At 36.4% G+C, this 11249-nt stretch overlaps 1 protein-coding gene across 1 annotated transcript; it reads right to left on the bottom strand.

Annotated features, from left to right (window-relative positions):
* Positions 1 to 359: 359 nt before the first annotated feature.
* LOC130941849 (autophagy protein 5) lies at positions 360 to 10236 on the bottom strand. The gene is made up of 8 exons (XM_057870470.1): positions 9953 to 10236; positions 9571 to 9695; positions 9076 to 9142; positions 8513 to 8602; positions 3552 to 3639; positions 2170 to 2313; positions 1925 to 2056; positions 360 to 969 (listed from the first exon to the last, which is right to left on the bottom strand). Exons 1-8 carry the CDS (start codon positions 10076 to 10078, stop codon positions 662 to 664), a joined length of 1080 nt encoding a protein of 359 aa, XP_057726453.1. The 5' UTR covers positions 10079 to 10236; the 3' UTR covers positions 360 to 661.
* Between the last annotated feature and the right edge of the window lie 1013 nt (positions 10237 to 11249).

Genomic DNA, 11249 nt, shown 5'->3' with positions numbered 1-11249 from the left:
TAAAAACGAAATTTTGCGGAGTAGCCCTTTTAAATTTCAAACAATTCAGTGATAGAAAGGAAGAACGCTATGATGTACAGATATTAATTTATTCATATTTTGATATTTTATTAATGTTAAAATATAAATTAATTTTTTAATTACTTTTGATGTCTTTTTTAAATTATATTAAATATTTAAAATATTCTTTCATTTTAATAAATAATAATGTATAATATTTTTAAACTCATTTTAATAATACAAATTAGAAATAAAGTTAAACATGCTAACACATAATGATATTTAGGTGTCTAAGTATATTTAGGAAAGGATATTTTATTTTTCATTAAGAGATAGTTGAATACAAAAGACAGTCGGTCGAATGTCAATGAACGTGCTGTCTGAAATGTATCCGACACAGACACAACAACTCAGCGAAGTATCCGTGTTTCATAGGAAGAAAGGAAATATAGGAATTGGAATATAGTCTTATGGAGGGACTAATACCATTGATTGGAAAGGGAAAAGAACTATCTGTTAACATATATTACACTTTCAAGTAGAAAAAACCAAACGAATTGTGAAATGAATATAATTTGGTTCTGTACAATTATGTACAAAAGAATTGTAACTTTCTGATTTTTCCAGTAATTATATTTCCTAGCACAACTAAATTCAAAACCTATTGCAATGCATTGGCTTCTGAAACTTTCAAGCAAACACAGATGTGAAGAAAATACTCAGGGTTCATTAAGTTGTTAACTACCCAAGAAAAGGGTATCTCCAAACATGGTTCTATGCCTTGAATGCGCACGAGCTTGATTTCGGCATTCTCGAGAGGAAGGGAAGATGAGTCAGGATCACATGTATTTTCTCCCTCATCTCCTACATTTTGCTTGGTGCTTGCATCTCCTAAACTGTCAAAGGAACTTCCTGGAAAATACTCGGGAAGAAGGGATTTGATTGCATCATTTAAGCTGAAGTATTTGCCTGCACCAAATAGATATAACAGACATGCATGACATCAATAACAATGTAGGAAAATGGAAATGACCGTAATACTAGCATAATGATATTTATTAATCATGAGAAATTTAAAAAGAACTAGTAGGGTAGCAATTGAACTGATGAATCGCTACCCCTAAGAATAGTGGGATATAAACATGACATTGCTTTAACACCATCTCTTCCCAACATATTAAGAAATAAAAAATCTAAAACCAGAAATCTTTCACCAATAATATGAAATCATGAAATATGAATGTAAATAATTCTGAACTTATGACAGCAGCTGTAATGTTAACAGATCATCAAAAATGGATTTGCTGTTGAAGGATTGCAAATAAATATCTGATAATTTGTAAGTTGATGAATTGGGATCATAATGTTATATGACATAAAATCTCAGGGTAAAGTCACTTTAAAAAGTGCAGGCTTATTCTTTTCGGGTGGCGTATGACACTCAACACAGGTGCAGAAGGGATAACTGAGAGCCAGAGGAAAAGATGCAGCTTAAATTTAAATAGCAATGACAACATATTTTACTCTGCTACACATCTTCCAATTTTCCTGGGATATTGTTTTCTGTTTCAGCTAATTAGTCTTCAATTCATTTTGTGGTTACATGTCTGTGATGTTTTATATAGCTCCTAGCTAACCCAGTTTTTTTTCCCTCTAAATTCATATTATACCTTTTTCCTTCTCAATTATTGGGGATATAGCATGCAGGCTGATCCTCAGCTGTGGTTTTTCCTTTTTAGATTGTTTGTCCAAGGGGTTTTTTCTCCCTGATGTTCTTTATGATGAATTAAAGTTCTTCAAAAGTCTTATTATTATATATTTTGTTATTATATCAAGTAGGACCCTTTAGCCTTCTACCATTTGTGGGGGGGGGGGGGGGGGGGGGGGGGGGCGACAAAAAAGGAAAGAATAAAACATCACCTACCATCTTCCTTCTGAATCTCAACAGGTCGATTGATGTAAGAGACTTTGTCCCAATTATCAATTTGAGGTGCACTTTCTAAATCATCAAAGTCCTCAGTGACAGTCCATACATATAACCGAACAGGAATCCTTCCTAACAACAGACAGCAGAGGTTAACAACAGAAATAAGTTTCAGAAGAACAACGTAGTAATGTCCTTTCCTTTTAATTACATAAACTTGTTATTTACATAAAGCTTTTGCTCACCACTCTTCACCTGTGCAGCAGCATCTGCCTCCCCACTATTTTGCTGAGACGCAGTTGAGACTGCACTAATATTTTCAGTATATTCATCTTCAAAAGTTCCAAGCTTAAGCTTAGATGACACCCGCTGATAAGATTCCAAATTACCTGTGATATGAATGTGTTGACAGAAGTTCAAGGTAAGAAATCAGCTAAGAAATTCTCCACTCAATGGTATATATATATAGACCTTGTGATTTGTGCATTTAAGTGTTATGTTATATTTTTGTCAATCTTTTACGAATCTTTTGGCCAAATAGTGTTCGGTCAGTTTTGTATTACTTATTGATTGTGCAACCTGCAACGTTGTGCTTGGAGAAGTACAAGTTAACCGTGTGACCGAATATTTTTTTATTTTGAACAGAAATATTTTTTATAGAAGAAATTGATTTAAGACAGATAGAATTGCAGAAATAAAGAAGGATAGAGAATCGTCTCAAACCAAAAAGCAGAGCAGAAAACCAAATTATTTAGAAAAACCCCTGACCAGTGTAACAAAAGTTTTTCAATCTCTGACCAAATTATTTAGAAAAACCCCTGAAAAATTGTTATGGGCTTTACACCAAAAGCAAGCAAGCAAGCTGCAGAATGATCACAAATCAATGAATTTATCACGGATAGCTTCCTAAAAGGAAAATCAACGCATCCATGCAAATAATTGTTCCTATAATGAGAAAGGCCCTTGTATTTCTCTCATTAAACCCTTGAGAATCATTTCTATGTAGATGAAGATCTATATGCAGACAAAGAACTTGAGGTTGACCAGTTTGCAAAACAAGCCAAGCTTGAACTAAAATTGACCCTCCAGAGCAAATGCAACTCAATCTTGATGAGTTCACTTTGGTTTCAATTCAATCATAAACAGCTAGTTTTTAGTATTCCAGACACTATCCTAAACGTTACAAAGCTTGAGTTTGCGTGCTTCATTTACCAGACCAAAAAAAAAAAAAGAAAAGAAAAAAAATGAAACGTTATAATTATGCATCCAGCCATCGATTGTCGGGTAAGGGTTCAAATAAAAACCAGTATGAACATCTGTCTGCAGGTAACAAACTTCATTACAGAAATTTATCAACATCTGTGTTACACATATTGACTCCCCATCATAACCTTCCACCAGCAGATACACCTACCTCATCAGCTTTTGAGCGCCACTTTAAAAAGGTTCGGGGAAATGCCACAACACTTAACTCTAGAAATAATTGTAGTTAATATCTATTTCACTGAAATTAAGTAAAAATACAATCCTCCTTCTCAAACACATTCAGGAAATCCAACAGAAAAACTAAATAAAAATAATTCATAAGTCAGTTATGGCTTTAATATAGAGCAGTTAGCAAACATACCATTTAACACAGAGCGCCAGAGCTCCACCTGATCAGATTGGGACATGTTCATGACATTCTTGCAGTTCCCTTTTGTTACATATGCAGCCTGCATTAAAAGAAAAAATTAGCTCATGGAAATAAGAGCATTTAATGTTGTTGTTTCACTCAATCCTCACACACTCTCACTCACTGTTCTGCAATGTATTGCAGATCTCACACTCGAACTGTTGTATGTTCAGAGAAAAAGAGAGAGAGAGTTGAACACTAGAGAACTGAAGAAGCAAAAAAAACTACACTCTACCACTATTCAATAAACTGTTAAATACAATAACAGAAAGAAAAGGAAACTAACCACTCACTCCACTATCTTAAGAATAGGACTCCACTTCCTTAAAACTAGAAACTAGCTGAATAAAAAAAACTAACTTGCCTCTGAGGCCACTAATAACTTTGACCCTATTAACTGAATCATACACATAAGCATAAAACAGAAATAAATAAATATCAGGTCCTAATACATTATCTAACATTTCTCCTCCTTGGATTAGAGACCTGGACACATTCCAACTTCATGAATCAATTGACTAAATCGACTAACAGCAAGAGGCTTGGTGAAGACATCAGCTATCTGATTATCTGTCTTGCAATACTTCAGCTCCACCTCTTCCTCCTGTTGTGCTTCACGCAGATAATAGAATCTCAGCTTGAAGTGTTTAGTCTTGCCATGAAAGACTGGATTCTGAGCAATTGCAATTGCAGCTTGATTGTCCACATACAACACAGTTGATCTTTTCTCTTGCAGCCCCAAATCACAGAGTAACTTCCTGAGCCATACTGCATGCTTTGCAGCTGCAGTTGCAGCCACAAATTCAGCTTCAGCTGTAGACTGTGCTACAACTTCCTGCTTCTTTGAGCTCCAGGAAAAACAACCTGATCCAAGTGAAAAACAGAAACCCGTTGTGCTTTTCATGTCTTCCACCGAACCACCCTAGTCACTATCTACAAAACCAACCAGCTTCATCTCAGGAACTGCTTTGAATTTCACACCATAACTTTGAGTCCCCTTTAGATATCTCAACACCCTTTTTGCTGCAGTAAGATGTTCCTTAGCTGCACAATGAAGGAACCTCGATAGAATACTCACTGCATACTGAATGTCAGGCCTAGTAGCTGTTAAATACATTAGACAGCCTACTAGACTTCTGTACTCATTCTCATGCTCAGAATTCTGCACATTACTCTTGCTTAACTTCTCTTTCTGATTAACAGGAGTAGTGACTGTCTTGCATTCTCCCATTTCAAACCTCTTTAGGACCTCTCTGATGTACTTTTTCTGACAGATGAATATCTCACCTTCTTTTTGCTGAATCTCCATGCCAAGAAAGTAAGACATTCTCCCCAAATCTGTCATCTCAAACTGCTTCATCAGTCCTACCTTCAGCTTCACTATCTCACTCTCCTCCTCTCCTGTAACAAGCAGATCATCGACATAGATAGACACCACCACAAGGCCTCTCTCACTCTGTTTGTAGTACAGAGTGACTTCACTTAGACTCTTTTGGAACCCAAGCTGATGTAGATAACAATCAATTTTGCTATACCAAGCCCTGGGAGCTTGTTTCAGCCCATACAAGGCTTTCCTCAGCTTATACACTTTGTCTTCATGGCCTTTAACAACAAATCCTTCTGGTTGGTCTACATAGATGTCCTCAGATAGGTCACCATTTAGGAAAGCTGATTTCACATCCAGCTGATAGATGGTCCACCTTTTCTGTGCAGCAACAGCTAGTAGCAATCTGATGGTATCCATGCGAGCAACCGGAGCAAAAGTTTCAGAGTAGTCCACCCCACTCACTTGAGCATATCCCTTCACAACCAACCTGGCTTTATACTTGTTCACAGTGCCATTTGGGTTCAATTTTGTCTTAAAAACCCATTTGACACCTATAGTCTTCTTGTGATCAGGCTTAGATACAAGTTGCCATGTGTTGTTCTTGTTGATCATGCTCAGTTCTTCTTTCATAGCTGAGGCCCACTCCACACTTCCTTTTGCTTCCTCAACTGTTCCTGGTTCTAGGAGAGCCACATTACATCTGGCATAGACCTCTGCCAGTGGTCTTGTACCTCGCATAGGCAAATGATCAATCAATTCATCTTCAATCAGCTCACACTCATTCTGTAGATCTGCTTCCTCATTTAACTCATCCTCATTCTGCACATTAGCTTCAACTACAATATTGTCAGCCATTTTCTTTTCAAATACTGCCCTCTCCCAATTTTTATCTTCACAAAAAATCACATCTCTACTCACAGTAATCTTTTGTGCATCAGGACAATACACTCTATAGGCTTTAGACTGAGAACTATACCCTACAAAGATACCAGCCTCACCTCTATGATCAAGCTTGTCTCTACTGATTGAAGGAGTTAAGTAATAGCATAGACAACCAAATGTTCTTAGTCCACTAACCTTTGGTTTGTACCCGTGCCATGCCTCGAATGATGTCTGCTTGTTGAGAGCTTTGGTTGGTAACCTATTCAACAAGAAGACAGCAGTATTTACTGCTTCTGCCCAGAAGCTCTTGGGTAGTTGTTTGCCTTGTAGCATACATCTTCCCATCTCCACAATGCTTCTATTTTCCTTTCACTCACCCCATTTTGTTGGGGAGTATAAGGAACTGTAAACTGCTGCTTTATGCCAGAATCCTCACAGATGGCTTTGAACCTTTTTGAGGTATACTCACCACCATTATCACTCCTCACTGTCTTTATTTTACAATTTGCTTCATTCTCCACCTCTTGTTTGAACCTCAGAAATACTTCATCAACTTCTGACTTTTGTTTGAGAAAGTAGACCCAGCAAAATCTTGTGCAGTCATCAATGAAGGTCACAAAGTACTTGCTTTTGTTCAGTGACTCCTCAGGCATAGGCCCACAAACATCTGAGTGAACCAGTTGAAGCTTCTTCTTGGCCCTCCATCTTGTTTTCTGGAATGGCTTCCTTACTAGCTTCCCTTGCAGACATACTTCACAATCAGACACTTCACTTCCCAACTGAGGCAAGTCTTCAACTAAACCATGCCTCTGCATAAACTGCAATCCCTTATAGTGAAAGTGACCCAACCTTCTATGCCACAACTCCTCCTGACCCTGCACACATGCCATAGCTTTGCTCTCTTTGCTTGCAGGATCGAATGCAAATGTTTTGTTCTGCATAGGGATCCTAAACAAGAGTTTGCCCTCCTCATCTGCAATAGCACATTCATTCTTATCAAACACAATTTTCATGCCCTTCTCAACTAACTGTCCCACACTCAGAAGATTCTGATCTATCTTGGGAACATAGTAGACATCAGACATCAGCTTGATTCCTCCAGGGCCTTCAAGTAACACATTGCCTCTTCCTTCAACCTCTAGATGATCACCATTCCCAATTCTCACTCTAGTATTGACTGATCTGTCAATATTAGTGAAAATTGCCTCATTTCCTGACATGTGATTGGAACAGCCACTGTCCACCAGCCATCCATCACGTGAGACTTGAGACACAAAGCCTGAAGCAGCAAACAATTGCTCCACTTCACCTGCAGCTGCTTGAGCCTCTCCTTGTTGAGAGCTCTTTTCTTTGCAGATTCTCTCTATGTGCCCCATCTTCCCACACTTCCTGCAGACTACATTTGGTCTTCTCCAACACCTAAAGAAAGGATGACCTTTCTTTCCACAGTGTTTGCAGGCTTCATCACTCCTTTTCCTCACTTGTGCATCACTTGAACTAAAACTGGTCTGTTGAGCACCAAACTGCTTGCCTTGCTTCTTCTTCTCACCACTTCCATGCTTCACCCTAGCCTGCATTGCACCTTCAACTGGCTCATCTCCTCTCCTCAGTACCCTCCTTTGTTCTTGTGCTTGAAGAGCACTAACTGCTTCAGCAAATGGCATCTCTGAGATTTCTCTTGTGTTCTCAAGAGATGCTATAGTAGCTTCAAATCTTTCAGGTACAGAACACAGGAGTTTCTCGACAAGTCTTTCCTCTCCAAGATCAGTACCCAACAGTGCCAATTTATTGGTTAAGTCTAGGAGTTTATTAGCAAATTCTTGAACTGATTCATTTTCCCTCATCTGCACTCTTTCTAGCTCCCTTTTAAGGTTCATTGCTTTCATTCCTTTAATCTTCTTATTGCCCTCATATTCTTTCTTCAAAAAATCCCAAATATCTTTTGCAGATTCTAGACTCATAATCCTATTAAAAATAATAGGAGTAACAGCAGCATAGAGACTAGATCTTGCTTTGGCTTTTCTAGTCACACGTTCTTTGTAGAGCTTTTGTTGATTTGCAGTTGGATTGACAACCAATGGAGGCACCACGTAGTCATCCTCCACTGCCTCCCACAGATCAGCTCCTTCAAGGAATGCTTTCATCCTCACTTGCCAGACATGATAATTGCTCCCATCAAGGATTGGAGGAGCAATGCCTGCTAGCCCAATAGTTGTTGATGAAGCTTCCATCACCACAGCCCTTAAGATACTTAAGGCTCTTGATACCAATTTGTTGTTGTTTCACTCAATCCTCACACACTCTCACTCACTGTTCTGCAATGTATTGCAGATCTCACACTCGAACTGTTGTATGTTCAGAGAAAAAGAGAGAGAGAGTTGAACACTAGAGAACTGAAGAAGCAAAAAAAACTACACTCTACCACTATTCAATAAACTGTTAAATACAATAACAGAAAGAAAAGGAAACTAACCACTCACTCCACTATCTTAAGAATAGGACTCCACTTCCTTAAAACTAGAAACTAGCTGAATAAAAAAAACTAACTTGCCTCTGAGGCCACTAATAACTTTGACCCTATTAACTGAATCATACACATAAGCATAAAACAGAAATAAATAAATATCAGGTCCTAATACATTATCTAACATTTAACACCTCACACATATTATATTTGGAATGAAAACTCAAATCACAAACTAACCTCTTTTAGTGAGTTAATAAAGCTCCACTTTACACTGTCTTCACCTTCACAAGGAAGCAACAAATTACTAGGATATCCTCTAAAGTGTACCTACAATGCAGAGGCACAAAGAATGAATATAGCAAAAACCTTGGATATAGCTCTCTGGATGTGGGAGAAGGATTTCCATGAGGAATATAAAAAAAATTTTGGAAAAGCAACCTTAATCTTCTCAGTAGTGCCCTTCGAAATTTTTATGTATTCTTACTAATGTAATTTGATTGGAAAAATCAGCCATTGATGCTTGCATCAGGTTAGGCTGTCTGCGTTATACCCTTTGGGGTGCATCCCTTTCTCGTACCTTACTTAATGCGGAAAGGTTTGCACCGGGCAGCCCTTTTTATTGTTCAGGCATTTTCGTTATAACAGTTGAAAAAGATAACTTTTTATGAAAGCATGATATCAGGTAGAGAGGACACTGGAAGAAATTCAAAACGTAGTCTCCATTGAAACCTTCACTTTAAACATCATGATCAATTGAATTAGGAAAAGTGGAAACCTAGAGAGCTTTAGGAGGTTCTTACTGTTAAATTCCACGGCCTTTCTGGTTCCACACATAGAAGATCAAAAAGAACTCCAGTTGGTATATACCTGTAGGAGACATAAAAAAAAAAAAGAAAAAGAAAAAGAAAAAACACTTAGTAATACGGAGATTTTCGTCACTAACTCCTCGCTGCTATCGATTTTCTTGTTACAGACTTATAGTCAGTGTATTTTGACAATTGGAAGAAAATAATTAGAATGTATTACAATGTCCATAACTTTCTAAGTACAAATGTTGCAGCGCACACAAAGGCAGGAACAAAAGGTTTTATAGTCCAGATCAACAAGTAAATTTACTGTCAATGGCAACGGGATAACAGCAGAGATTCAAGGTTCAACCATAAATAGTTACAACTTACAAGCATTGATGAAAGGTTACTATTCATTATCATCCTAGACTAATGCCAAGACCTTGTAAAATATAACTATACGCTAATAAATCAGAAATTCAAGAACAATGAAGCATATAATAGTACCATTTGAGAGGAAGTCCTCTGTACTCAAACCAAAGCGTATCAACTCCAGGAGGAAGCGTGCTGCTGAAATAAGGCTTCAATTGAGAAATCAACAATGGCAAGTACCCTAACCGAGGTGCCAACACCTGAAACCAATAAGACACGTTGATTGATATCACGGTGAAGTTCATAAACTTGAATGAAGTACAATGTTAATTTGGTACAAAATGTTGCATCAAGTGTAGGAATCGAAATTAATTGCATGATCACAAGTTCATAATATATATATAAAGGAAGGGTATTGTAAAAATGAAAACTTGCGAGCTGGTTAGAAGTTGAAGAAGTGGAGTGCGGGTTAGAAATTGAATTGAATTGGAAGAAGAGAGAGAGAGAGAGAACGAACGAGAGCGGGTGGAGGGGGAGGGAGAGTGGTGACTTCGGAATCATGGAGATGAATGAGAAGAGGGACGGAGCCTTCCCAAACCAACTTGTGGGCTTCGCTCGCAGAAACAGTGGCAGCGCCGCTCATCTTCTTCTTCTTGTTGTTTTCGCAGATCTTGTCTTCTCTTCTCTCCTCGCCACTCTCTCTTTGGAGTCGTTGTTTCTTCTGCACTTCACTTTCTGCTGCCCACCCTTGAGTCTTAACAAAATCGCTTACTTTGCTTCTTCTTCTTGAATTCTCTCGGGTTTTTTTTTTTTCGTGTTAAAAATGTAGAGTAAGAGTTTGGATCTTATACTAATGACTAATTCTAATTAGGAGTTAAATTTTTAAAAAAAAAATTAATTTTATTCTACTCACAAGTTGATGATCTCTCTATCCTAATTTGGCATCCTAAAGTTTTTAATCTTATTCTACTTGATTTCATCTGTAAGGAAAATCAAATTTTTTTAAATAAATATAAAATTTAATTATTCTATATTTTATATATATTAATAAAATAAAAAATAAAAATTAAATTAAAATTAAAATTAAAAACAATAAAATTTTAAAAAAATCTAACATAAAATTATAAATAATATGATCATTAAATTTTTAATAAAATTAAAATAATATAAATAAAAATAAATATTTTGTCATTATTCTTCTAACTTTAATTTTTAGCAACATTATTCTTCTATCAATTTAAAAATTGTATCATCATCTTCATATACAGTTTGATATAAAAACTTAGAATTGTAATGATAGAGGAAAGAAGAAGAACTTACAGTTTTTAAGCGAAGAGAATTTGAAAAATGGCGAAATTAATTTAAGGTTTTCTGAATTCATTTGGTGGTTTGTGAAATTGTGATATATGAATATTATTTTTAAATTTTATTTTTATTTTATGTTAATTTTATAAAAAACAAATGTATTAAATTAATAATTTAAATAATTAGTTTAATACTTACTTTAAAGTTTTACAAAAAAAAAACTTTAAATTTAATATTCACTTCTTTCACTACAAATATAATTTTTAAATATATATTATATAATATCTTGGCGATACAGATAAGATAAGATAAGAAAGGGTATGGTAGAATATACCCTGAATTCTGCATTGTACTCTACTCTATCCATAGGGGTGGAAACAGGTCAGGCCAAGTCGGTAATAGAGTATATCGGCCTTAGCCTGGCCTGTAGTCTGATATAAACTTTTTAATGAATACTAAGTTTGACCTGTTGTTAAATTTGGTCTGGCCTAAAACCTATTAATAGTCCT

The sequence above is a fragment of the Arachis stenosperma genome, chromosome 7, assembly GCF_014773155.1.
Source record: "Arachis stenosperma cultivar V10309 chromosome 7, arast.V10309.gnm1.PFL2, whole genome shotgun sequence".
NCBI classification, from domain to species: Eukaryota; Viridiplantae; Streptophyta; class Magnoliopsida; order Fabales; family Fabaceae; genus Arachis; species Arachis stenosperma.
This window is presented reverse-complemented; position numbering and strand designations above follow the sequence as displayed.

What these genes read in the sequence shown, in the direction of transcription:
- LOC130941849 (XM_057870470.1), bottom strand. Translation starts at nt 10,078, where the DNA reads ATGAGCGGCGCTGCCACTGTTTCTGCGAGCGAAGCCCACAAGTTGGTT. An exon ending in CTGGCGCTCTGTGTTAAATG is followed by an intron (nt 2,314 to 3,551) that starts GTATGTTTGCTA and finishes TTCATATCACAG; the next exon opens with GTAATTTGGAATCTTATCAG. An exon ending in TGAGATTCAGAAGGAAGATG is followed by an intron (nt 970 to 1,924) that starts GTAGGTGATGTT and finishes TATTTGGTGCAG; the next exon opens with GCAAATACTTCAGCTTAAAT.